The 26695-nt window shown below is 43.6% G+C and overlaps 1 protein-coding gene across 1 annotated transcript; it reads left to right on the forward strand.

The window, feature by feature from the left end:
• Positions 1-3205: 3205 nt before the first annotated feature.
• Positions 3206-5387, forward strand: LOC138658008 (olfactory receptor 5AR1-like). Its single transcript, XM_069745593.1, has one exon. The coding sequence runs from the start codon at positions 3495-3497 to the stop codon at positions 4491-4493; it is 999 nt and encodes a 332-aa protein (XP_069601694.1). The 5' UTR covers positions 3206-3494; the 3' UTR covers positions 4494-5387.
• The last annotated feature ends 21308 nt before the right edge of the window (positions 5388-26695 follow it).

The following is a 26695-nucleotide window of genomic DNA, read 5'->3' on the forward strand; positions in this document are numbered from 1 at the left end:
CCACAGCAACTGGGCCTGCATTCCCAGCCAGGCCGCTGAACTGCAAGGACCTCGATGAGATCAGCCCTGCAACATGAGAATTTTTTCACCTCACAGTGCTGATCTCACCGACGTCACCACAGTTCAGGGGCCTGGCTGGGAACGCAGCCTCAGTGACTGGCAGATACATTGCTGATGTCACTGCAAGTCACTGATGCTGCACTCCTAGCAGCTCGTTCCTCAGTGGTTCTCAGCCTGAATGGTGGCATGTTGGCACAGTCCAGGTTGAAAACTGTTTATCCCCAGGCATGGATTATGGCGTGGGACAGAATGACAGACAGGTGAGGGCTACGGTTGTTTTTAATTTTTGTTTTATTACAGGGGACCATGGCTTCAGTGGAATTGGTGGTGATGTGAGCATGGTTTCATTTAGATTCATTAACGGGGTCAGTGACAATATTCTGGCAATGTATTTATGTACATATAACTATAGGATTGGTAATGAAGATGCATCTTCTAGATGCCTCTCCATTACTAAGCCATAGGCTTTATGTCACCGGACAATACAAAGGTGACATCAACCCCACAAATATGAACCCCACATGCCACCATTTGCAATTTTGAAGACCCAGGCAAAGTGCCAAAATTGGCACATCTAATAGATGCGTCTTTTCTGGGGCAGCTGTAGGCTGTTATTTTTAGGCTTGGGGGACAATATCCATGACCCTTTACCAGCCTGAGAAAATCAGCCCCAGCAGTAAGCTTTAGCGTGACTGGTTGCCAAAAATGGGGGGGGGGGGGGGGAGGGGGCATGCCTTTTTTTAAATGACTTATTTCAATAATTAAAAAAACAGCGTGGCAACCCCTCTATTCTTGATAACCAGCTTTGATAATCCAGACAGCTGAGGGTTGCAGCCTGCAGCTGTTAGTTTTGCTTGGTTGGTTATCAAAAATACAGGTGAATCCACATCAATTTTTTTTTAAATTATTTGTTTATAGCTCAATTGATGCCAATTTTTCTGGTGTCTTCCCCTAATTATAGCTTTTTTGGCAGCTTTTTGGCCCCCTTGAAGGTGTTGTCTATGCCTTTTGCCTTCCATTCAAGTCAATAAGGTTTGGGTATGTTCATCTAACTGAACTGAAACAAATCTTGAAATGGAGATTAAAAGGTATTGCACATAGTCTTAGCAGGCCTCATAGTTTTTTACACATCTTTTCCTGGGCAATTGGGGAACCTGCAATTTAGGACTAATATATTTTCTGCAAGCAAATTTTTGAGAAAAAAATTGCTTAACTTGGCAAATTCGAATTTCAAAAGATATGATTATTTCTAATTGTATTGCTTAAGGTTTGAGAGGTCATATTTACTTATCCAACCTCTCCTTGCCCTATTCAATTATAATCTTTGTTTTGATCCTTTAGTTGAAATGGCTTTCATACCTAATAATTCAATATGCCTTTAAATATTTAATGTTAAGATGTTTTGTAATTTACAAGGTTACGGCCAATATAAGCATATCATTTCTTCGAAAATATTTGCTGATTTACTCTTAAGTCCTATATAAATCTAGTTTTTGATTTCCATCGGAATCACAGATTCAAATTTAGCAGTCATTGAATTTTTCCCAAAAATGTGATTTTCACAATTTGCAAGTACTGAAAAGCTTGTGATAGCCCTAAAAAGCCTTGTGTAATTCGTTAAGGCCTCCTAGAACTGTATTGAACTCCTTTTAAGCCTTTTAACACAAACACAATCCTAGTAATGTCAAATTGGCTTTGACTTATATCGCTGTGGGTAAATGGATGGCGACCGTGCTGTCACAAACTACCTTCAATTTTTGTTCAGTGATTTGTAGCTTACTCCTCATATTTCTATTGCTAATGTGACGCCCAAGAGACCGGGGTACCCAGCACCGGACCAATGGGGTCTGTCTCTTGAGGGGGGTGTCACGGGTGGCTTGACCCGGTGCTGTGGCCTCAGGCAATGCACAGTGTAAAGGGTATCGTGAGGGAACAGGCACTTACTTGATCAGCAGCAGGTTCTCCCAGCGGTGATGATACCAATCCTGGATAGATGGCTATTGTCCAAATGAAAGACTGAGGCACTGAAACGTTTAACCAGTTTACTTTAACAAAAAAGGATTTACAACCAGTCCTGTCACCGGAGTCTGTATGGGAACTCTGAGTTACTTTGACCCTGCCGGGGTCTTCGCCTCTTATTGTACGCAATATCTGTGTGGCCCTGCTGCTGTATGTGAACTGGCTGCCGGCCCAATCTGTCCCCTCCGGGTCCTGGTTCGACGGGCAACCCGAGTCCTTTTATCGGCTAACCCCCTCCACGAGTACCGCTGAACTCTGTGTCTGTTGCTGCGTCCGACCCTAGTGAAGCTGATATCACCTCACGTTTTTCCGGTTGCTGTATTATATGTAATGAATACAGCCACGGATCCGGTATCCGTCTTTGCGCCTGTTCTGGGTAGTGATTAATGCTACCCGGTTCTCACAATGTCCTTTTTCTCTATCCCTCTTCTCCTCAGGCCGGTGATTTAGGCCTGGTAACAGTCACAGGGCTGTTAGAGATTCAACTGTATGACCTCTCAGTTTCAGCTCCTTAGCCCAACTGCCAGTTCTTCTCTCAGACCAGAATGGATCAAGGGGAGTCTCTGGAGCTCCCCCTTCTGGCCGGAGGTGGTAGTGCAGTCTTGCTATTTTAGTATTTGCATTTACTGTCAGTAACTATTTTTGTGGCAAATACCCCTAGGGGTGCCACACTAAGCTGTGAACTGTGAACTGTGGTATCCCCTCACTATCCAAATTCACCGAAAAATGGCTGCTGTCATACACACTTTGATAGCCCTTCCTGACTGGTTGTGCAGTGCCATGAAATGTGCTTTCTATTAGTGGCATAGGTTCCATTAGGTAGATAGATCTGATGAAAACATTTTTATCTATGGCACCATATGGAAAATTGTTTGAAATTCACCAAAACATCATAGGAAATTCTATACAGCCAGTCATGTGAGCCTTCTGTAGCTAACACAATATTCTACCTTGTGTACAGTGGCAATTGGCATTTATTTTCCTATTTGCATTAATCGAATTTCAAATTATTCCAGTTCACTTCGGCAGGTCCAGGGAATTTCCTAAAGTTCGACATGAGTTTGATTCACATGAACCCAATTTGATAGTCCCTAATAGCCATGCAATGCCATATTCTAATTTCCTATAACACTCCATTAATATAAACCATTTAGTGTGTTATATATGGTTCTAACTTTAGCCTCAGCATGGAATAACATAGTCTACTACACTATTCTGTGGGATATTGGAAAATGAATTCTTATTGGTCCAGCATGTAACTAAACAACATTTTTTCATTTTCCTATGAGCATGTTTGGTGATTGCCAATGTCAGCTCCCCTGACATATACATAAAACATATTTTAGTGTGAATAGATTTTTTATTTTCCACAACATCTACAAGTTGTTGTCATACTCAACTTTTTCACCACCATTATGCTCCTCACATTTTCTTTCAGATACAGGCTTAGTTATATGGAGAACTCAAACCAAACAATTTCAAATGTTTTCTATCTACTTGGCTTATCTACTGTTCCTTACCTTCAGGTTTTAAGTTTCATTATTTTCTTGCTAATGTACATGAGTACATTTTCAGGAAACCTTCTACTTATTATTGTAGTGACCACCAACCCAACATTACACACACCGATGTACTTCTTTTTGAGTAATCTCTCTCTTATTGATATTAGCTTTTCCTCCACCATTGTTCCCGTACTCCTCAAAAATACTTTATCCAAGGACAGGAGTATTTCCCTACTTGCCTGTGCTTTTCAGATGTTCTTTGCATTGGTACTTGGGGCAACAGAGTGCATTTTACTTTCAGTCATGGCTTACGACAGGTTTGTTGCCATCTGTAGACCATTACATTACAACACTATTATGAACAAGAAGGTGTATGTTTGTTTAGCTCTGGTATCATGGAGTGTGGGTATAATAAATGCCCTCATACATGTAACCCTTATTTTCCAGTTACCTTTCTGTAGGTCTCATGAAGTCAAAAATTTCTTTTGTGAGGTGCCTCCTTTCTTAAAACTATCCTGCAAAGAGCCTTGGCTCAATGAGGTTGCAATGTATATAGCAACCGGAATCATTGTTATGTTTGCCTTCTTCTTGACTGTAGTTTCATATATACAAATCATTACCACAGTTTTGAAGATTCGCTCCTCAGAAGGAAGGCAGAAAGCTTTCTCTACATGTGCCTCGCACCTCACTGTTGTCTCCCTCTATTATGGAACCCTCATGTTCGTGTATCTTCAACCTCGATCTTCTTTCTCCTCGGAAATAGCCAAGACCGTTTCTGTTCTCTATACAGTTGTCACTCCTATGTTGAATCCCATAATCTACAGCATCAGAAATAAAGATGTTAAGAACTGTGCACTAAAGCTTATAAAAAGAAAATCAAATCTCCTTAAAACAGAAAGGGGAGTTTCATAGCAAACATGAAAATGGACACCCATTGCAGTGCCATATTTTACACCCAATAAAGTATGGAAGAATGAATGATAATAAACCCAAATTTATACTAACTTCTTTGTTAATGGTGGTAAGAACTTATGTTGGGCTCCATATCTACAACAACTGTAGTGTTAGAAAAAAGAAGAGGATATGAAGTAGCCATCAATGCCCTCTAAGCTAATTCCCACCGCAAGTTTGCTAACAATGTACATTTTTGGAGAGAATAGTCCGGAATAGGCTTTCACCACCGGGTATCATAGGTGATGAAACTTTTATTGGCTTACCTGGTGAGGTTGATCCTTTAAGACCAAAGTGATCAGCAAAAACAGAAGGTGACAGTGCAGCGGAGTGAGGGATGAAGCATGTGTAAGGAGATGAAAATGTTGCCCATGTCTCCTCTTGAAGAAACAAGTTTAATGTTATGTGATGTAATGTGAACTGTAATGTATAAAGTGAATTGTGTTGTGCATTAAAGATGTTAGCAATATTAATAAAGTATGCAGTCTGATAATAGAGATAGTGAGGTTTATGTTTTGGGTCTAGCCCAGAGTGGGATGGCTAAGCTAAAGGTAAGGTGATGGTTTTCAAGTGAGGAAGTCAGATAAGGCTTGGAGTGCATAGCAATAAGACCTGAGGATCAAACTGAGTGGTGCCGAATTCTGAGGTGTCCCTAAAATTAGAAAAGACTGAAGTAAAGAAACAGTGTGATTCAAAGCAGGAATGACTAAGAATCAGAGTGATCTACTGGCACACACTTCAAAAATAAGGTAGACCAAACAAGGCAAGTCTTTGTTGTCTGACTACCACAACCCCTTTGTATGCCAGACCAATGCCCTAACCCCATAAGTTTCCTCTCCAAAATCACTGAAGGACAGCTTGCTCATCTTCTCTCCAAATCACATCTCACCACTTGTGCACTTGACCCCATCCCATCCCACCTCCTCCCGAACCTCGCCACTACAATAATCCCATCCCTAACTCATCTCTTCAATCTATCACTAACTTCTGGTACCTTCCCCTCTGCTTTCAAACATGCCACCATCCCACCTATCCTCAAAAAGCCTTCCCTTGACCAGAGCGCTATGTCCAGCTATTGCGCCATTTCTTTGCTGCCATTTGCTCCCAAACTCCTAGAACAGCACTTTCCTCTCACCTTGCATCTAACTTGCTCTTCAATAACCTACAATCTGGCTTCCGTTCCCACCATTCCACTGAGACTGCCTGGACCAAACATACGAGCGACTTACTTACAGCCAAAGCTAACAGACAATTCTCTATACTCCTCCTTCTAGACCTGTCCTCTGCCTATGACACAGTTGACCACTGCCTCCTACCACAGATCCTCTCTTCCTTTGGTGTCAAAGACCTTGCCCTACCCTGGATCCCCTCATACCTTACCAACTGCACATTTAGCGTTTCCTACTGCCATACTACCTCTTCCTCTTACCCACTATCTGTTGGTGTCCCTCAAGGCTCTGTCCTAGGACCCCTTCTCTTCTCAATCTATATCCTTGGCCTGGGACAACTCAAAAAGTTCTATGGCTTCCAGTACCATCTATGTGATGATGACACTCAGATCTACCTCTCTGGACCAGATGCCACCTCTCTGTATCCTCCTTCTTCTCCTCTCACTGGACAAAATCTGAACTAATTATCTTTCCTCCATCTTGCACACCTTCCCTACCTGATCTATCTATCTATCTATCTATCTATCATAATAGATGAATTCACACTCTCCACTGTCCCAGGAATTCACTGGCTTGGAGTTACCCTTCACTCTGCCTTGTCCTTCAAACCACACATCCAAGCTCTCGCTACCTCCTGTCGACTTCAGTTCAAAAATATTTCCAGAATCCATCCTTTCCTCAACCCTCACTCTACCAAAATGCTTGTGCATGCCCTAGTCAACCTCCTCCTTTGTAGCCTACCTTCTAACACTCTTGCACCCCTCCTGTCCGTCCTTAACTCTGCTGCCCGACTAATTAATCTCTCTTCTCGCTACACTCCTACTTCCCCTCTTTGCAAATCCCTTCATTGGCTCCCAATTTCCCAGCGTATCCAGCTTAAACTACTAACACTGACCTACAAAGCCATCCATAACCTTTCTTCTCCGTATATTTCCAAACAAATCTCTTAACATCTTCCCTCACGTAATCTCCGACCCTCCCGAGACCTCCTTCTCTCCTCCACGCTTATTCGCTCCTCACCCATTCGCCTCCAAGACTTCTCCCCAATATCCCGCATCATCTGGAATTCTGTGCCCCAACACATCCGGTTATCCACCACATTTGGATCCTTCAAACGGAAGCTGAAAACCCATCGCTTCAAAATAGCTTATAACCTGTAATGACCACACGGCCAACTCAACACCTTCGGAGCTACTGTAACCCCCGACCTACTGCCTCCTTCCCCATAATCCTGTAGAATGTAAGCCCGCAAGGGCAGGTTCCTCTTCCCTCTATACCAGTCTGCCATTGTTAGATTTGTTTACTGTAAGTGATATTTGTATATTGATGTAACCCCATCTAATGTACAGCACCATGGAATTACCATGGAATTAATGGTTCTATATAAATAAATAATAATAATCTACTGGATATGGGTCCTAGGAGAGGGCGCCTAGCCTGAAGTCTCAGAGTTTATAACTATTTAAGTTAACAGACCTAAACAGGACTGAGTGTGTGAAATGAGTAAAATGCCACTGGTGGGAATTCCAGAGCATCAGAATTAGAAGAGATAGTTACCGGCCATGCTTGCACCCATAGGGAAAGATGTAGAACTGTGGGATGAGTGCATGACTTTTGCGAAACAGGACTGTGGTGTCGAGCTGGGTTGTGGTGAAAACACTGGAAACTGAAGACAAGTAGAGAGAGTAAAAAAAAACAGTATGAGGATAGAGAACAATAGAGGAAAGAAGGAAGGAAACTGTGTAGAAAAGTTGTAAAGTAAATCTTCATAGGACTATGCAGCCACTATCTCCTGTATACTGTATATTCCCTATCAAGTTCCCGTTCATTAAAAGTTTATTTTTAAATCGTGATCTCCCTCATTGAACTGTCCAACATTGGACTCTGGAAAACTAACCACATCAGTTACCTGAGGCCTACATGGATGCAGCACCCTCACAGCACCAGTCCACAAACCCAGTCAGGACCCCTACCTTCATGTAATATGCAGGAGAGCAAGAGACAAGTACCTCACCCACTGCTACCACCTTGTATCATATTACACATAAGTGAGCAAGAACCAGAAAACCTGGATATGCACGATGGCATATAAGCAAGTGAAGCAGGTAGCACTGATAAAGCAGGGTCAAGTGTGTGTTCACACACAGGGACAGTAGTATTTTTAGAAAAACTGATATCTTCTGTCAGGGCAATTTTTAACCACTAGAGTAATTGAAATGTAAATGCATTCTGATATCTTCCAGCAGGGCAAGGGTTAATACCAGTAATGTAATAAAAAAAAGTAAAAGCAGTCTGGTATCTTTTTACAGGGCAGCAGTTAATTGCAGCAATATATCAGAGAAGTAAATACAGTCTGGTATCTTCCAGTAGGGCAATAGATAATAGCAGCAATGCAACAGAGAAGTAAATACAGATTATTTTTTAAGCAGGGCAATCTTATTACCAGCAATGTAACAAAGGAGTAAATGCAGCCTAGACTCTTACAACTAAGGTAATAATTGGTTACAGGAATGCAAATAAGTATAGGTAAACTGCAGATTGGCTTAAAGAAATGCATTACTTTTAATGCAAAGGCCAGTGTAAACAGTTTAAAAAGCTTGTTAATTTGCTGAGTAGTGGTTGTGGACCCAGTGTTGTGCTTGGAAATACTGTTGAAGCCAGAAGTTTACATACACTCTATACTCTAGAGTTCTAGTCATCTTCCTCTCTGAAGAGACAATTTGCATATTTCCCAGAAGAGCATTGCGGCTTTAAGTCTCCCCACCTCGACTTGCTTAACATGTCACTCTCCGCAAGGAGAAACAATACTTCTTGGATCCAGGTCAGATGACTCAGCCAAACCAGATCTCCACTTTGCACTGACGAGGGGCAGTACCCCGGAACACAGTGTCTGCAAATTGAGATCTGGTTTGGCTATTATCCTAAGTCATGTGACAAGTCTCGTTAAAGGGTTGACATTGACTGTTAGGATTGCTACTTCCAATAGGGGCACTAGAGTTCTAGTCTTCTTCCTCTCTGAAGAGACAATTTGCATAGTTCCCAGAGGAGCATTGCAGCTTTAAGTCTCCTCAACTCGACAAGCTTAACATGTCACTCTCTGCAAGGAGAAATGTTACTTCTTGGATCCCGGTCAGACACCACTCAATCAGCCAAACCAGATCTTCACTTTGCACTGATGAGGGGCAGTTCCCTGAAAAACAGTGTCTGCAAATTGAGATCTGGTTTGGCTCTTATCCTAAGGCATGTGACAAAGCTCGTTAAAGGGTCAACATTGACTGTTAGGATTGCTACTTCCAATAGGTGGCACTAGAGTTCTAGTCCTCTTCCTCTCTGAAGAGACAATTTTCATACACTATATAAAAAGACAAATATGCATGTTTCTCTCAGTATCTGACATGAAATCAGAATAAACCTTCCACAAGCTTCTCACAATAGTTGGTTGGAATTTGGGCCTTTTCCTCCTGACAAAACGGTTGTAACTGAACCCAGTTTGTAGGTTTAAAAATGAACCATAAGGCGCTGCTTAGTTGCTTCAGGTGAATAAGCAGCAAATATATGGACGAAATCACTCCCAATCGTCCCAGAAGTGGTTAATCAAAGAAGACTATATGTGATATTTGCGCTAAGTTCACCTATATGAAGCCATAAATAGTTAAAATACTAGGAAATGTCATAAACAAGGTTCCCCATACAGGACTGTGATTAACAAGATGTGTTTACCTTAATATCAAAGAAAAGGAAATCTGTGTCCAGTGCTGACATGTGGAAAGGTCCTTCACTCATGTGCTGAAAGGTTGGTATCTGAAGCCTTCTCTGAATTTCTGTTCCGGAAATATCCAATATGTTGCAGAGCAAATAGTAGTATAGGAGACGCTGTCCCGGCCGGTGACTAGCGTACTCCCCCAGAGCTTGGTAACTGCCGTGCACAGGCAGTGGCGGCCGCTAGTATAGAGCTGAAGCCGACAAGGTGCAGGACCTTGTGTGACGTCACAGTCACGTGATGTGCACACGTGACCAGCTGCAAAGCTGCGGAGCTACGGAGCTACGAATAGCACACAGGACCAAATAATCCTACGCGTTTCAGAGTCACTGACTCCATCAGGGATGGTGCTGTGTGCAAGATGTGTGCTTTATATAGCGGGCCGCCTTTTTTTTTTTTTTTTTTTTTCTTTATTTGCTCATTGGATAAAAGCAAACAGTTCTATCTCAGTATTTAGACCGTGGGGTGCCAAAGTATTCAGTTCAAATATGTACCTCATTTCTTCTCTTGACATTTGGTGAATAAAGTTGCCACCTCTCCAGTCTTTTTTCACTATTTTCAATCCAGTGACTAAGATGTCCTCAAGTGAACCCCCGTGATATTTGGCAAAATGTTGAGATAAAGGGTGTTCCGAGAATTTTTTACTAATGTTGCACAAATGTTCTCTAATCCTTACATTCATAGGGCGAATAGTGCGACCTATGTACAATTTCTTGCAAGGGCACATAATACTGTAAATTAGAGTTGAGCGACCTTGACCTTTTTAGAGTCGAGCCGGGTTTCGCGAAACCCGACTATCTCAAAAGTCGGGTCGAGTGAAATCGGCCGATTATGACGTAAAGTCGGGATCGACCGAAACACGAAACCCAATGCAAGTCAATGGGGCAGCATAGTCGGCAGTGAGTGGGGGCCAGGAAAACACCTAGAGTGCCCATTTTAATGTCAAAACCATCCATTCTTCTTAATGAAGCTTGTCAAGCGTAATTTACCTTATAATAATTGGAAGGCATTTGAAATTGGGGGTCATTTGGCTAAAGTTGTGGTGGGTAGGGCTGGTTCAAGTAATTAGTGGGCCCAGGAAATCTGGACTACGTCACGGCAGTGGAGCAGGGAGAGGTAAGTATTTCAACTTTGCAAGTGCTGTGAACCTGAGCAAGCAGGGGGGGCCCACTCGTTGGCATTGGCACTGGCACAGGGCCCCTCAAAGTACAGCGGTGTGTTTGCACGGCGGGGGCGCCTCCCACCGGCAGCAACACTTTTGCGTACTATGAGAGGCCCTGTGCCAGTGACGTCGCCAACTAGTATTCCTCCCCCCCACCTGATGAAGGAACCTGCACTTTCATCTGCACCTTCCTCTTTGTCCCCGTGTAAGGTGGTATGGTATGCGGGAAGAGCAACCTGACTTTCAGCAGGGTCACAATGTTGTTGTGTAGCGTGCACGGGGAATGTTGCGTTATGGGTCAATGTACCAGCAGACTCATCTATCACTGGCTGGGCAATGGGCAGGATGAGGAGGAAACACAGATATAGGCCCAAAGAATAAAGTTGGCTAAATGCAGTTCAAAATTGGTAACACAGGAATAACCAGGGGGCATTGCAGTGGAGGACAACTGGAATGAGAGGCTGACACAGAGAGTAGGCCCAAATCAGTAAGTAGTCGAAATGCAGTTCAAAATTGGCAACCGTAGTAAACAGGCGGCACAGCTTTGTTCAGTGGAGGAGAACAGCAAGGAGTGGCAGACACCGATAGTAGGCCCCAACCCAACTAGTAGGCAAAATGCAGTCTAACATTAACAACTACTTAACGAGCGCCTGAAAATGGAATTTCAGGACAGGAAACCAGGAGAACAGCAAGGAGTGGCAGATACCGATAGTAGGCCCCAAACCAACTAGTACGCCAAATGCAGTTGTTCCGTTTAACCACAATTTAATGAGAGCCTGAAGATAGAAGTTCAGGAAAGGCAACCTGGAGAACACCTTGGAGTGGAACACACCATCTCTCTACACCCCATACCCAATTTGTAGGCCTAATGCAGTGTAGTTTCCAAGAACTACTAAACGAGAGCCGGAAGATCGAAGCTCAGGAAAGGCAACCTGGAGAACACCTTGGAGTGGAACACACCATCTCTCTACACCCCATACCCAATTTGTAGGCCTAATGCAGTGTAGTTTCCAACAACTACTAAACGAGAGCATGAAGATAGAAGCATTGGCGAGGAAACCTGGGGAACACCTTGGAGTGGAACACACCATCTCTCTACACCCCATACCCAATTTGTAGGCCTAATGCAGTGTAGTTTCCAAGAACTACTAAACGAGAGCCGGAAGATCGAAGCTCAGGAAAGGCAACCTGGAAAACACCTTGGAGTGGAACACACCATCTCTCTACACCCCATACCCAATTTGTAGGCCTAATGCAGCGTAGTTTCCAACAACTACTAAACGAGAGCATGATGATCGAAGCATTGGCGAGGAAACCTGGGGAACACCTTGGAGTGGAACACACCATCTCTCTACAGTGGAACACACCATCTCTCTACACCCCATACCCAATTTGTAGGCCTAATGCAGCGTAGTTTCCAACAACTACTAAACGAGAGCCGGAAGATCGAAGCTCAGGAAAGGCAACCTGGGGAACACCTTGGAGTGTAACAAACCCTCTCTCTACACCACGGAAGGGCTGATTCTTAGGAAGGAAGGCTGTCGGAAAGAAGCAGGGCGCGTCCGAGGGTGATTATATTCTTATTAGGTATATACTCACCCTCGGACGCGCCCTGCTTCTTTATTTGTAATGAATGTTTATTTGCAATGTGGTTTTGACTTACTCTATTTTTTTGGTAAATAATGATTTTATTATTTTCATTGTTTTGCATCTTCTTGGCAATAATATAAAGAAGACGCGACAGGACAACACTCGGTGGATGCCATATCTGTGTTTAAAATTGAAAAAACCTTTCAGTTAACTACTTGCAGGAGAAAGTTATTGTAGCTGGTGGCCATTTTTAGTACTGTACCAGATTTTTGTTGTATGTGTTTGTTTTTAATGTTAAAATGTCTGCATTTGATATCTCTCCAGTATTTTCTTTTTTATAAGCAAAATACTTATTTTTATATTTTCTGATGTTGGTTCCAGGGGTACACGGGCAGCAGTGGTGTGGTCAGTGGAGGCCTAGTGGAAGGAGTGACCGCAGACAGGCATCGAAGGCCTAAAATAATAACACATGGCTGTAGGCAATTTTAAATTGGTTCCAGGGGTACACGGGCAGCAGTGGTGTGGTCAGTGGAGGCCTAGTGGAAGGAGTGACCACAGACAGGCATCGAAGGCCTAAAATAATAACACATGGCTGTAGGCAATTTTAAATTGGTTCCAGGGGTACACGGGCAGCAGTGCCCTGGTCAGTGTAGTAGTAGTTGAAAGAATGGACCGCAGACAGGCATCGAAGGCCTAAAATAAAAAAATTGGGCTGGCTGTAGGCAATTTTAAATTGGTTCCAGGGGTACACGGGCAGCAGTGGTGTGGTCAGTGGAGGCCTAGTGGAAGGAGTGACCGCAGACAGGCATCGAAGGCCTAAAATAATAACACATGGCTGTAGGCAATTTTAAATTGGTTCCAGGGGTACACGGGCAGCAGTGGTGTGGTCAGTGGAGGCCTAGTGGAAGGAGTGACCGCAGACAGGCATCGAAGGCCTAAAATAATAACACATGGCTGTAGGCAATTTTAAATTGGTTCCAGGGGTACGCGGGCAGCAGTGGTGTGGTCAGTGGAGGCCTAGTGGAAGGAGTGACAACAGACAGGCATCGAAGGCCTAAAATAATAACACATGGCTGTAGGCAATTCTAAATTGGTTACAGGGGTACACGGGCAGCAGTGGTGTGGTCAGTGGAGGCCTAGTGGAAGGAGTGACCGCAGACAGGCATCGAAGGCCTAAAATAATAACACATGGCTGTAGGCAATTTTAAATTGGTTCCAGGGGTACACAGGCAGCAGTGGTGTGGTCAGTGGAGGCCTAGTGGAAGGAGTGACCACAGACAGGCATCGAAGGCCTAACATAACAAAAATGTCAATACAATGGTATTGTCAGTGGCAGGCATTGAAGGATGTCAGCGCATAGACTAAACATTGGTGGAGCTGTGAGATAATTTTGCAAGTGGTAGAGCACTGTTTGAGCTGGGGTGGGGGGAAACTGTCTTGTGGCCGGCGGTACAGGCCCAGGGCCCCTCATATTACAACGGTGTGTCTGACGTTGGGTGCGCACCACCACCGCCAGAGACACTTTATTGTACTAGGAGGGACCCAGTGGCAGTGCCGTCGACCAAAAGCGGGCTCACCCACCTCTTCAGACAAACTGCACTCTCACGGGTGCTGTCGCCAAGTGTCGATACCACGGCCCCGTGTGGGGAGTTTGGCCATTTAGTGAGGTGTAAACATGTCGTATGCTGGACAATCAGGTGCAGAAAATTACGAGATTGGAAAAGGCATTCAGAATAGTCCACAGGCAAGACCTTTTCATAGGAAAGCTAGGTGTCAGCCGGGCAAGGTGGGGCAAAAGATTTCGAAATCCAGTTGTGGTTCATTTTAATGAAGGTTAGATCATCTACATTTTGGGTAGCCAGACGAGTCCTTTTTTCTGTTAGTATTGAACCTGCAGCACTGAATACTCTTTCTGATAGGACACTAGCTGCCGGGCAAGCAAGCTCCTGCAATGCATATTCTGCCAATTCTGGCCAGGTGTCTAATTTTGATGCCCAGTAATCAAATGGGAATGACGGTTGAGGGAGAACATTGATAAGGGATGAAAAATAGTTTGTAACCATACTGGACAAATGTTGTCTCCTGTCACTTTGAATTGATGCTGCAGTACCTGTCCTGTCTGCGGTCATAGCAAAATCACTCCACAACCTGGTCAGAAAACCCCTCTGGCCAACGCCACTTCTGATTTCTGCCCCTCTAACTCCTCTGGTCTGCTGGCCCCTGCAGCTCGTGTGAGAACGATCACGGGCGCTGTGTGCAGGGAATGCCAGAAGCAAACGGTCAACAAGAGTTGATTGTTTGGTTGCTAATATTAGTTCCAAGTTCTCATGTGGCATTATATTTTGCAATTTGCCTTTATAGCGAGGATCAAGGAGGCAGGCCAACCAGTAATCGTCATCATTCATCATTTTAGTTATGCGTGTGTCCCTTTTGAGGATACGTAAGGCATAATCCGCCATGTGGGCCAAAGTTCCAGTTCTCAAATCTGCGGTTGTGCTTGGTTGAGGGGCAGTTTCAGGCAAATCAACGTCACTTGTGTCCCTCAAAAAACCAGAACCCGGCCTTGCCGCGCCACCAATTTCCAGTGGCCCCGGAAAAGCTTCCTCATTAAAAATATAATCATCCCCATCATCCTCCTCGTCCTCCTCCTCCTCTTCGCCCGCTACCTCGTCCTGTACACTGCCCTGGCCAGACAATGGCTGACTGTCATCAAGGCTTTCCTCTTCCTCAGCTGCAGACGCCTGATCCTTTATGTGCGTCAAACTTTGCATCAGCAGACGCATTAGGGGGATGCTCATGCTTATTATGGCGTTGTCTGCACTAACCAGCCGTGTGCATTCCTCAAAACACTGAAGGACTTGACACATGTCTTGAATCTTCGACCACTGCACACCTGACAACTCCATGTCTGCCATCCTACTGCCTGCCCGTGTATGTGTATCCTCCCACAAAAACATAACAGCCCGCCTCTGTTCACACAGTCTCTGAAGCATGTGCAGTGTTGAGTTCCACCTTGTTGCAACGTCTATGATTAGGCGATGCTGGGGAAGGTTCAAAGAACGCTGATAGGTCTGCATACGGCTGGAGTGTACTGGCGAACGGCGGATATGTGAGCAAAGTCCACGCACTTTGAGGAGCAGGTCGGATAACCCCGGATAACTTTTCAGGAAGCACTGCACCACCAGGTTTAAGGTGTGAGCCAGGCAAGGAATGTGTTTCAGTTGGGAAAGGGAGATGGCAGCCATGAAATTCCTTCCGTTATCACTCACTACCTTGCCTGCCTCAAGATCTACAGTGCCCAGCCACGACTGCGTTTCTTTCTGCAAGAACTCGGACAGAACTTCCGCGGTGTGTCTGTTGTCGCCCAAACACTTCATAGCCAATACAGCCTGCTGACGTTTGCCAGTAGCTGCCCCATAATGGGAGACCTGGTGTGCAACAGTGGCAGCTGCGGATGGAGTGGTTGTGCGACTGTGGTCTGTGGACGAGCTCTCGCTTCTGCAGGAGGACGAAGAGGAGGAGGAGGGGGTGCGAACGGCTACAGCCAATTGTTTCCTAGACCGTGGGCTAGGCAGAACTGTCCCAAACTTGCTGTCCCCTGTGGACCCTGCATCCACCACATTTACCCAGTGTGCCGTGATGGACACGTAACGTCCCTGGCCATGCCTACTGGTCCATGCATCTGTTGTCAGGTGCACCTTTGTGCTCACAGATTGCCTGAGTGCATGGACGATGCGCTCTTTAACATGCTGGTGGAGGGCTGGGATGGCTTTTCTGGAAAAAAAGTGTCGACTGGGTAGCTCGTAGCGTGGTACAGCGTAGTCCATCAGGGCTTTGAAAGCTTCGCTTTCAACTAACCGGTAGGGCATCATCTCTAACGAGATTAGTCTAGCTATGTGTGCGTTCAAACCCTGTGTACGCGGATGCGAGGCTAAGTACTTCCTTTTTCTAACCATAGTCTCATGTAGGGTGAGCTGGACTGGAGAGCTGGAGATCGTGGAACTAGCGGGGGTGCCGGTGGACATGGCAGACTGAGAGACGGTGGGAGATGGTATTGTTGCCACCGGTGCCCTAGATGCAGTGTTTCCTACTACGAAACTGGTGATTCCCTGACCCTGACGGCTTTGGCCTGGCAAAGAAACCTGCACAGATACTGCAGGTGGTGCGGAAAATGGTGGCCCTACACTGCCGGAAGGGATGTTGCGTTGCTGACTAGCTTCATTGGCCGAGGGTGCTACAACCTTAAGGGACGTTTGGTAGTTAGTCCAGGCTTGCAAATGCATGGTGGTTAAATGTCTATGCATGCAACTTGTATTGAGACTTTTCAGATTCTGTCCTCTGCTTAAGGTAGTTGAACATTTTTGACAGATGACTTTGCGCTGATCAATTGGATGTTGTTTAAAAAAATGCCAGACTGCACTCTTTCTAGCATCGGATACCTTTTCAGGCATTGCAGACTGAGCTTTAACCGGATGGCCACGCTGTCCTCCAACAGGTTTTAGCTTTGCCACGCGTTTTGGGCAAGATACGGGCCCGGCAGATGGAACCTGTTGCGATATTGATGCCTGCTGCGGCCCCTCCTCCTCCGCTTCAGAACTGCTGCCGCCTGCACCCTGTTCCCCCAATGGCTGCCAATCGGGGTCAAGAACTGGGTCATCTATTACCTCTTCTTGTAGCTCGTGTGCAACTTCGTCTGTGTCACCGTGTCGGTCGGTGGTATAGCGTTCGTGATGGGGCAACATAGTCTCATCAGGGTCTGATTCTTGATCAGCACCCTGCGAGGGCAATGTTGTGGTCTGAGTCAAAGGACCAGCATAGTAGTCTGGCTGTGGCTGTGCATCAGTGCACTCCATGTCAGATTCAACTTGTAATGGGCATGGACTGTTAACTGCTTCACTTTCTAAGCCAGGGACGGTATGTGTAAAGAGCTCCATGGAGTAACCCGTTGTGTCGCCTGCTGCATTCTTCTCTGTTGTTGTTTTTGCTGAAGAGGACAAGGAAGCAACTTGTCCCTGACCGTGAACATCCACTAACGACGCGCTGCTTTGACATTTACCAGTTTCACGAGAGGAGGCAAAAGAGCTAGAGGCTGAGTCAGCAAGATAAGCCAAAACTTGCTCTTGCTGCTCCGGCTTTAAAAGCGGTTTTCCTACTCCCAGAAAAGGGAGCGTTCGAGGCCTTGTGTAGCCAGACGACGAACCTGGCTCCACAGCTCCAGACTTAGGTGCAATATTTTTTTTCCCACGACCAGCTGATGCTCCACCACTACCACTACCCTCATTACCAGCTGACAATGAACGCCCCCGGCCACGACCTCTTCCACCAGACTTCCTCATTGTTTTAAAAACGTAAACAAACTAACGGTATTTCTTGCTGTCACACAAATTACACGGTGAGCTATAACTTCAGTATGATTTAGCTACCCCTTTACAGGTGAGTGAGACCACAACGAAAACCAGGCACAATGTTACACACTCTGTTGTTGGTGGCAACAAATGAGAGAGATGCCACACACGCAGGACTGTCACTGAAGCACAAATGTAAATATTAATCTCCCACTGATTTGATTTTTTTTTTTTTTTTTCAGGGAGACTTTAGGAAAAAAAAAATAGAATAAAATGATTTTTTCAGGAAGAATTTAGAAACCAAAGAAAATAAAATGATTTTTTCAGGGAGAATTTAGAAAACAAATAAAACAAAAAAAGGCTTTCTATGGCCCACTGAGTGAGAGATGACGCACACAGGAGTCAGGAGTGGCACACAAGCCCAGAGGCCAATATTTATCTCCCACTGATTGATGTAGTGATTTTTTCAGGTAGATTTTGGAACCCAAATCAAGCTAAAAAAAATAATAGGCTTTCTATGGCCCACAATTGGAGAGAGAGAGAGAGAGAGATGGCACACCCAGGAGTCAAGACTGGCACACAAGCAGAAAGGGCAATATTAATCTCCCACTGATTTGTTTTTTTTTTTTGTTTTTTTTCAGGGAGACTTTAGGAAAAAAAAAAATAGAATAAAATGATTTTTTCAGGAAGAATTTAGAAACCAAATAAAATAAAATGATTTTTTCAGGGAGAATTTAGAAAACAAATAAAACAAAAAAAGGCTTTCTATGGCCCACTGAGTGAGAGATGACGCACACAGGAGTCAGGAGTGGCACACAAGCCCAGAGGCCAATATTTATCTCCCACTGATTGATGTAGTGATTTTTTCAGGTAGATTTTGGAACCCAAATCAAGCTAAAAAAATAATAGGCTTTCTATGGCCCACAATTGGAGAGAGAGAGAGAGAGAGAGAGAGAGATGGCACACCCAGGAGTCAAGACTGGCACACAAGCAGAAAGGGCAATATTAATCTCCCACTGATTTGTTTTTTTTTTGTTTTTTTTCAGGGAGACTTTAGGAAAAAAAAAATAGAATAAAATGATTTTTTCAGGAAGAATTTAGAAACCAAATAAAATAAAATGATTTTTTCAGGGAGAATTTAGAAAACAAATAAAACAAAAAAAGGCTTTCTATGGCCCACTGAGTGAGAGATGACGCACACAGGAGTCAGGAGTGGCACACAAGCCCAGAGGCCAATATTTATCTCCCACTGATTGATGTAGTGATTTTTTCAGGTAGATTTTGGAACCCAAATCAAGCTAAAAAAATAATAGGCTTTCTATGGCCCACAATTGGAGAGAGAGAGAGAGATGGCACACCCAGGAGTCAAGACTGGCACACAAGCTGAAAGGGCAATATTAATCTCCCACTGATTTGTTTTTTTTTTTTTTTTTTTCAGGGAGACTTTAGGAAAAAAAAAAATAGAATAAAATGATTTTTTCAGGAAGAATTTAGAAACCAAAGAAAATAAAATGATTTTTTCAGGGAGAATTTAGAAAACAAATAAAACAAAAAAAGGCTTTCTATGGCCCACTGAGTGAGAGATGACGCACACAGGAGTCAGGAGTGGCACACAAGCCCAGAGGCCAATATTTATCTCCCACTTTTTTTTTTTTGTTCCAGGGAAAATTTATAAACCCAATAAAAAAAATAATAAATAGGCTTTCTATGGCCCACTATCTGAGAGACAGAGAGAGATGGCACGCTTAGGACTGGCACACAAGCCCAAAGGCCAATATTAATCTCCCTTTTTTTTGTAAGGGAGAATTTATAAAACCAAAAAAAAATAAATAAATAGGCTTTCTATGGCCCACTATTTGTGAGAGAGATGGCACGCTCAGGACTGGCACACAAGCCCAGAGGCCAATATTAATCTCCCACTTTTTTTTTTTTTCCAGGGAAAATTTATAAACCCAATAAAAAAAAAAAAATAAATAGGCTTTCTATGGCCCACTATCTGAGAGAGAGAGATGGCACGCTTAGGACTGGCACACAAGCCCAAAGGCCAATATTAATCTCCCACTGATTGATTTATTGATTTTTTCAGGTAGAATTTAGAACCCAAATAAAGCAAAAAAAAAAAATAATGGGCTTTCTATGGCCCACTGAGTGAGTGATGATGCACACAGGAGTCAGGAGTGGCACACAAGCCCTGAGGCCAATATTTTTCTCCCACTGATTGATGTAGTGATTTTTTCAGGTAGATTTTAGAACCAAAATCAAGCAAAAAAATAAATAGGCTTTCTATGGCCCACTGAGTGAGTGATGATGCACACAGGAGTCAAGAGTGGCACACAAGCCCTGAGGCCAATATTTTTCTCCCACTGGTTGATGTAGTGATTTTTTCAGGTAGATTTTATAACCCAAATCAAGCAAAAAAATAAATAGGCTTTCTATGGCCCACTGAGTGAGAGATGACACAGACAGGGATGGCACTCTAGCAGAAATGTCAATCTTAATCTCCCACAAAAAAAAAAAAAGACAGGGAGTGTCCTTCAATTACTATCTCCCTGCAGTAATCTCAGCCAGGTATGGCAGGCAGCAATAAGGAGTGGACTGATGCACAAATTAAATAAAAAGTGTGTACAAACCAAAAAGATAGCTGTGCAGAAAGGAAGGAACAAGAGGATTTGTGCTTTGAAAAAAGCAGTTGGTTTGCACAGCGGCGTACACACAGCAATGCAGCTATCAGGGAGCCTTCTAGGGCAGCCCAATGAGCTACAGCGCTGAGGGGAAAAAAAAAAAAAAAGTAGCTTCCACTGTCCCTGCACACCGAAGGTGGTGTTGGGCAGTGGAAATCGCTACAGCACAAGCGGTTTGGTGGTTAATGGACCCTGCCTAACGCTATCCCTGCTTCTGACGAAGCGGCAGCAACCTCTCCCTAAGCTCAGATCAGCAGCAGTAACATGGCGGTCGGCGGGAACTCCCCTTTATAGCCCCTGTGACGCCGCAGACAGCAAGCCAATCACTGCAATGCCCTTCTCTAAGATGGTGGGGACCAGGACCTATGTCATCACGCTGCCCACACTCTGCGTTTACCTTCATTGGCTGAGAAATGGCGCTTTTCGCGTCATTGAAACGCGACTTTGGCGCGAAAGTCGCGTACCGCATGGCCGACCCCGCACAGGGGTCGGATCGGGTTTCATGAAACCCGACTTTGCCAAAAGTCGGCGACTTTTGAAAATGAACGACCCGTTTCGCTCAACCCTACTGTAAATAACTCCTTTAGTGGAGCAGGTGATGAAATCTTTAATATTAATTACTGTTGACTGATTGGAGATGGAGATTTGTTTTTTTGTGCCTAGTTTCTTACATGATAAGCATTTTTTGCATGGGAAGAAGCCATTGGGGCGTTTTGATAAAAAATGATGATTTTTTTCTTCTTTCTCCAGAGGTCTACATATCGTTGGGGCAATTAGATTCCCCAAATTTTTTGCTCTTTTGAAAACGAATTTTGGACGCACTGGTAGTAACTCCCCAATTATCTTATCCTCTTTGAGTATGTTCCAATGTTTATTTACAATCTTGTTCAGCAGTCCACTTTTAGAATTATATTGCATTATAATTGGAATCTCATAATCTCCCCATTTTTCTCCATTCATTTTTTCTGACTTCTTTTCTATCTGCATCAGGAACCTTTCCCTCGGGTGTTCTCCAACCTGTTCCTTAGTTTCTAACAGGAATTTTTTGTCATATCCTTTAATTACAAATTTCTCCACCAGGAGGTTTGCTTCCTTATTATAGTCGTCCAGTCTAGAGCAATTTCTATGTGCCCTGATGAATTGGCTCTTTGGAACATTGAGAAGCCAACTGGGAAGATGACAACTGTCCAAGGCTATATAGTTTCCAGAATCAGTGGGTTTATGATATATTTGAGTATGTATTTTGTTGCTATCAATAAAAATTCTCAAGTCTAAAAAATTTATTTCTTTATTATTTATAACTGAAGTGAATTTTAAAAAGTAATCATTTGTGTTTAAGTGTTGAATAAAATCATTTAATAAAATGGGGCCCCCGGACCAAATAAATATGATATCGTCAATGAACCTCTGCCATAGGACCAGGTTCGCCCGTAGCTCACCCCCGCTGAAGATGGTTTCTTCTTCCCACCTCTCTACGTAAAGGTTGGCGTAACTAGGGGCGAACCTGGTACCCATGGCAGTACCCCATTCCTGGGAGTAGTAGTCCGCCCCAAATTTAAAATAATTGTGAGTGAGTATAAAATCGATACAATCTAGAATAAAAAGATTCTGATCCCTGGGTGTCTGGCTATTCTTTGACATAAAATATTCAACTGCTTCACTTCCCTTTTTGTGCTCAATCACAGTATAGAGGGAAGTTATATCTAAAGTCCCCATGATATAGTGTTCTTCCCATTGTATCTTCTGCAGAATATTTAAAATGTGTGCACTATCCTTCAAATAGGATGGAAGGTGGGGACACAGTCTCTGTAGGTAGCAATCCACAAATTTAGAAAGGTTAGATGTGAGGCCTCCTATGGCGGATATAATCGGTCTGCCTGGTGGATGCAGCGGATCTTTGTGGACCTTAGGTAAATAATAAAAATATAGTTTTCTTCAGTTTGTAGGTTGCCTTGCTCGCACCTGCCTTTTTAGCTTTGCCCATAAATTTTCAATAAGATTGAGCTCAGGGCTTTGTGATGGCCGCTCCAAAACACTGACTTTGTCATCATTAAGCCACTTGGTTACGATTTTGGCAGTATGCTTCAGGTCATTGTCCATTTGGAAGACCCATTTCTACCCAAGCTTTAACTTGCTGGCTGATGTCCTGAGATGTTGCTTCATTGTTGCCACATAATCGTCTTTTCTCATGATGCCATTTATTTTGTGAAGCGCACCAATCCCTTCTGCAGATAAACAACCCTACAATGTTATGCTGCCTCCTCCGTGTTTCACAGTTGGGATGGTGATCTTAGATTTCCAAATTTCTCCTTTTTTCCTCCAAACTTAACTATGGTCATTATGCCCAAAAAGTTCAATTTTAGTTTATTCAGACCAGAGAACATGTCTCCAAAAATTAAGATCTGTGTTCCTGTGTGCATTTGCAAACATTAATCTGGCTTTTATATGTTTCTTTTAGAGTAATAGCTTTTTCCTGGCAGAGTGGCCTTTCAGCCCAAGTTGACACAGTACTTGTTTCACTGTGGATATTGACACAATCTCAACAATGTCCACCATCATCTTCACAAGTTATTTTGCTTTTGTCCTTGGGTTGATCTGCACATGTCGGACAAAAGCACGTTCATCTCTGGGACACGGAACCCATCGCCTTCCTGACTGATATGATGGCTGGACATTTCCATCTTGTTTGCACTTGCGTATAATTGTTTGTAGAAATGAACGAGGCACCATCAGGTAACTTGAAATTATACCCAAGGATGAGTCAGACTAGTGGAAGTCCACAATTCTTCTCCTGATATTTTGGCTGATTTCTTGAGAGTTTCCCATGATGCTACACAAAGAAGCAGTGTGTTTCAGGTATGCATTAAAATACATCCACAGGTGTGTCTCTAATTAACTCAGATGTTGGCAAAAAAAAATCAGAAGCTTCCAAACACATGACATCATCATATGGGCAGTCCAGAATTGTTTAAAGGCATAGTAACTGCCTAGCGCAGGAGTCAAGGGCGGATACCATCAGGGTGCTGCAAGAGAGAAGACCAGCCAGAATGGAGGGAGACAATGATTTAATAAACATTACGCATCTCTGTGACTGTGCAAACACTGGGTGTCACTATTGTACTTTATATAGGTCAGCAATACCAAAATAATCACAAAAAGCAGTAAACATACTGTATGTTTAATATTGAAACAATACAATGATTTTTTAATATATGGAGCATTATATGGGGCCCATTCTGTATGGATCATTATATGAGGCCCATTCTGTATGGAGCTTTATATGGGGCCCATAATACTGTATGGTGGACTATGTGGTACCCATAATACTGTATGGAGGACTGTACTGTTCGGTCTAAAATGAAAACTTTTGAATCCCCCCAGGGCACGCACTGTGCACTGCGAGGGTTTGAAGGTTTCTGAGGTATTGTAGAATGTACAATAGAGATCACTCATAAAATGTAAGAAGAGAAATCTTTGGCATTGTACTAAATCTATAAGCCTCTGCATTATCTGTGCATCATGAATTGTGATAATGTGTTAAAGGGTCTCACTGAGACTCGCCCGGAGCCCAGGAAAACCTGGAGCTGGCTCTGTGTATGTTTCTTGATTCTCCTATGAATGGGTTGAATAGTACATCCCACATATTGGAGAGCACAACCACACTCCAATAAATAAATTACAAAGGACATGTTACAGTTCATGAATTGATTGATGGAGAAAACCTCCCTAGTTACTTTACTTTGGAAATATTTGCAACCATTTCTTCAGCATAGCACAAAATATACATTTGAATTTCCTCACCTGTAGACCCCCCTTCATTCAGGAAACAATAGGGAATGACCTGAGATATTAGCAGGCCCCTTACTTCCAAGAATACGACTATGAGCAATGTGGTTTTTAGACTTCTATTCCTTATAAAAACAACACTAGGTGTTTTAGGCAAATTCATAGCCTGAACAAGATAATTTCCCAAAATGAACCAACACTTATTCGACAGGCTCCTAAAAACATTATGGGACCTGTTGGAAATAGTGACAAAACTATATTTTAATTTGTTGTCAACAATAGATTTTTCTTTGTCCCTCATTTTGGCCAGACAATCTACCTGGTGAAGATTTGAAGTGCTCTCATAGGCATCCTTCAGAATACCATTAGGGTACCCCTTCTCTTAAAATTTTTCCAAATCTGCCAGTTTTATCCATATTTTTTATCTGCTTAAGGAATTCTAAATAACTGTTTACATCTACATTCTTGAAATGAGTAGACATATACATTTCACCATTATCATTTCTAGAAATAATCAAATCGAGGAATTTAAGGCAATTTTTTGAGAAGTTTGATGTAAATTCCAACCCCCCACGGGTTCTTATTTAGATCATTTACAAAGGACTGCACCTCATCTCTAGTTCCTGTCAAGATGAATAGTAAATAATCTATGAATCTCCTAAAATAAAAAGGATGTGGCCCAGGGACTGCCCAATGTGAAGGGACTTAAACTGCCCCATGAGGAGATTGGCATAACTGTCCTAGCTTGCCCGCTGCACAATGTGCATAGGGTTTGTAAAAATTAGCTCTATGGGCTGAGTCATAGTTGATGAAGGAGGGAAATGAGTTTTCTATGGGAAGATGTCGATGAAAACAGCAGTAGCATGAATCAGCATTTTTGGTGAATTTAGGTTGGCTTGCTCTCATCTGGATGGATTGAAAACTGGAGATATCTAGTCCTTGTTGAATTTAATCAGAGTAAGTCTGTCTGCATTTTTCGTGGAGAGGCATGTGCGCCTGTCAGTAATGATTGACCCAGCGGAATTGAAAACATGCTCTGACATCACACCAGCAGCCGAGCAGGCCAGCACCTCCAAGGCATAAGGAGAGGTCGGGCCAAGTGTTCAGCTTGGACTACCAATAATTAAAGGGAACTGAAGCATCAGAAAAGAGACGCATGTATGATCACTTAAGTACTCCTTGACCATGTTGTGCAACTTCTCCCTCCTTGGCATTGTTACAGGCACAGATAGCCCTTGCTGTTGTGCTGATTTATTGAAAATTGCCCAATTTGTGCTCATTTTCCCCCAACCTCTGTTGGACTTGGTGTTCATGTCTCTCCCCATTATCCCTTGGTGTTGAAAACAGTTGTTACCTCTGCCATCAGCATTGTCTGAGGGAGATGTTTTTAGGAACTGATCTACAACAGCCCTCTTGAACGATTCCAGTGTAAAACTCTTTGGTGACTCCAAAAGGAAAGAAGGAAATTTCTCCTTGTACGGTGGATCGAGAAAGGTGGCCAACCAGTATTGGTTGTTGGACAAAATATGTATCACGCAAGGGTCTTTGCACAGACACTTATACATGAATTATGCCATGTGAGCCAAGCTGCAAAAAGGCAAATATTCTGTGTCCCCAACAGTAGGAACAGTACCCATCCTCTCCTCACGTTGACTTGCCTCCTCCTCCTCCACCACCTCCTCCTCTCCAGCCCATCCAGGCTGCACAGTCATGAAACTTGGGTTGGGTGTCCCCTCTGTAGCATTAGGAGTCCCCTCAGTAGCAGAGAAAAACAAGTCCTCTCCCTTATCACCCTCCTCATCTTCCTCCTCATCACCCAATGTTGCCTTATAATATTGGCTGGTGTGAGTAGAATCACCCATTGTGGAATTTGGCTCCATACCAACAGGCAGGGCACTCAAAGCTTTCTCTTTGATATTATGCAGTGATTGTTTCAAGAGACACAGCAGTGGGATGGTTACTCTGATAACAGCCTGATCAGCGCTCACGAGCTTGGTGCAGTACTCAAAGTTCTCAAGAACCTCACAAATATCAGCAATGCACTCCCACTCGACAGTTGTTGTTGGTGGCTGACTCTCAGTCTGACGAGCATACTGAAGCTGGTATTCAGCTACTGCACCCTGCTGCTCACTAATCCTCACCAACATATGATAGGTTAAGTTCCACAGCAAGGGCAGGTCGCAAGTGAGTTGGTGACTTGGCAAATTGAAGCGCTTTTACAGAGCTGTAAGACCAGCAAAAGTGGTAGAGGAATGGTGGAAATGGGCACTAATATGGTGCATCTTCGTAAGTAGGTACGGCAAGGCAAGGTAACTTTTCAGAAATTTCTGAACAACTAGGTTCAGCATGTGAGCTATGCATGGCACGTGTACCAGCTTGCTGACCTTTAAAGTTGCCACCAGGTTACGCTCATCATCGCAGATGACCAGACCGGGTTGGATGTGCAGCGGGGAGAGACACTGATCGGTGTGTTGCTTTAAAGATTGCTACAGCTCTGCTGTAGTGTGTTGTTTATGACCTAAACAGAATGTAATTTGCTGCTGCAGTGCAGTATAGAGCAACCTCCACCAGGGGGTGCTGGTTAAGGAAAAGAGGTTGTACACACACAGCGCAGCAACAATGAACAACAACACAGGTGTCACAGGTAATGAAAGAGACGTCAGACAAGCC

The sequence above is a fragment of the Ranitomeya imitator genome, chromosome 1 (assembly GCF_032444005.1).
Source record: "Ranitomeya imitator isolate aRanImi1 chromosome 1, aRanImi1.pri, whole genome shotgun sequence".
Lineage (NCBI taxonomy): Eukaryota > Metazoa > Chordata > Amphibia > Anura > Dendrobatidae > Ranitomeya > Ranitomeya imitator.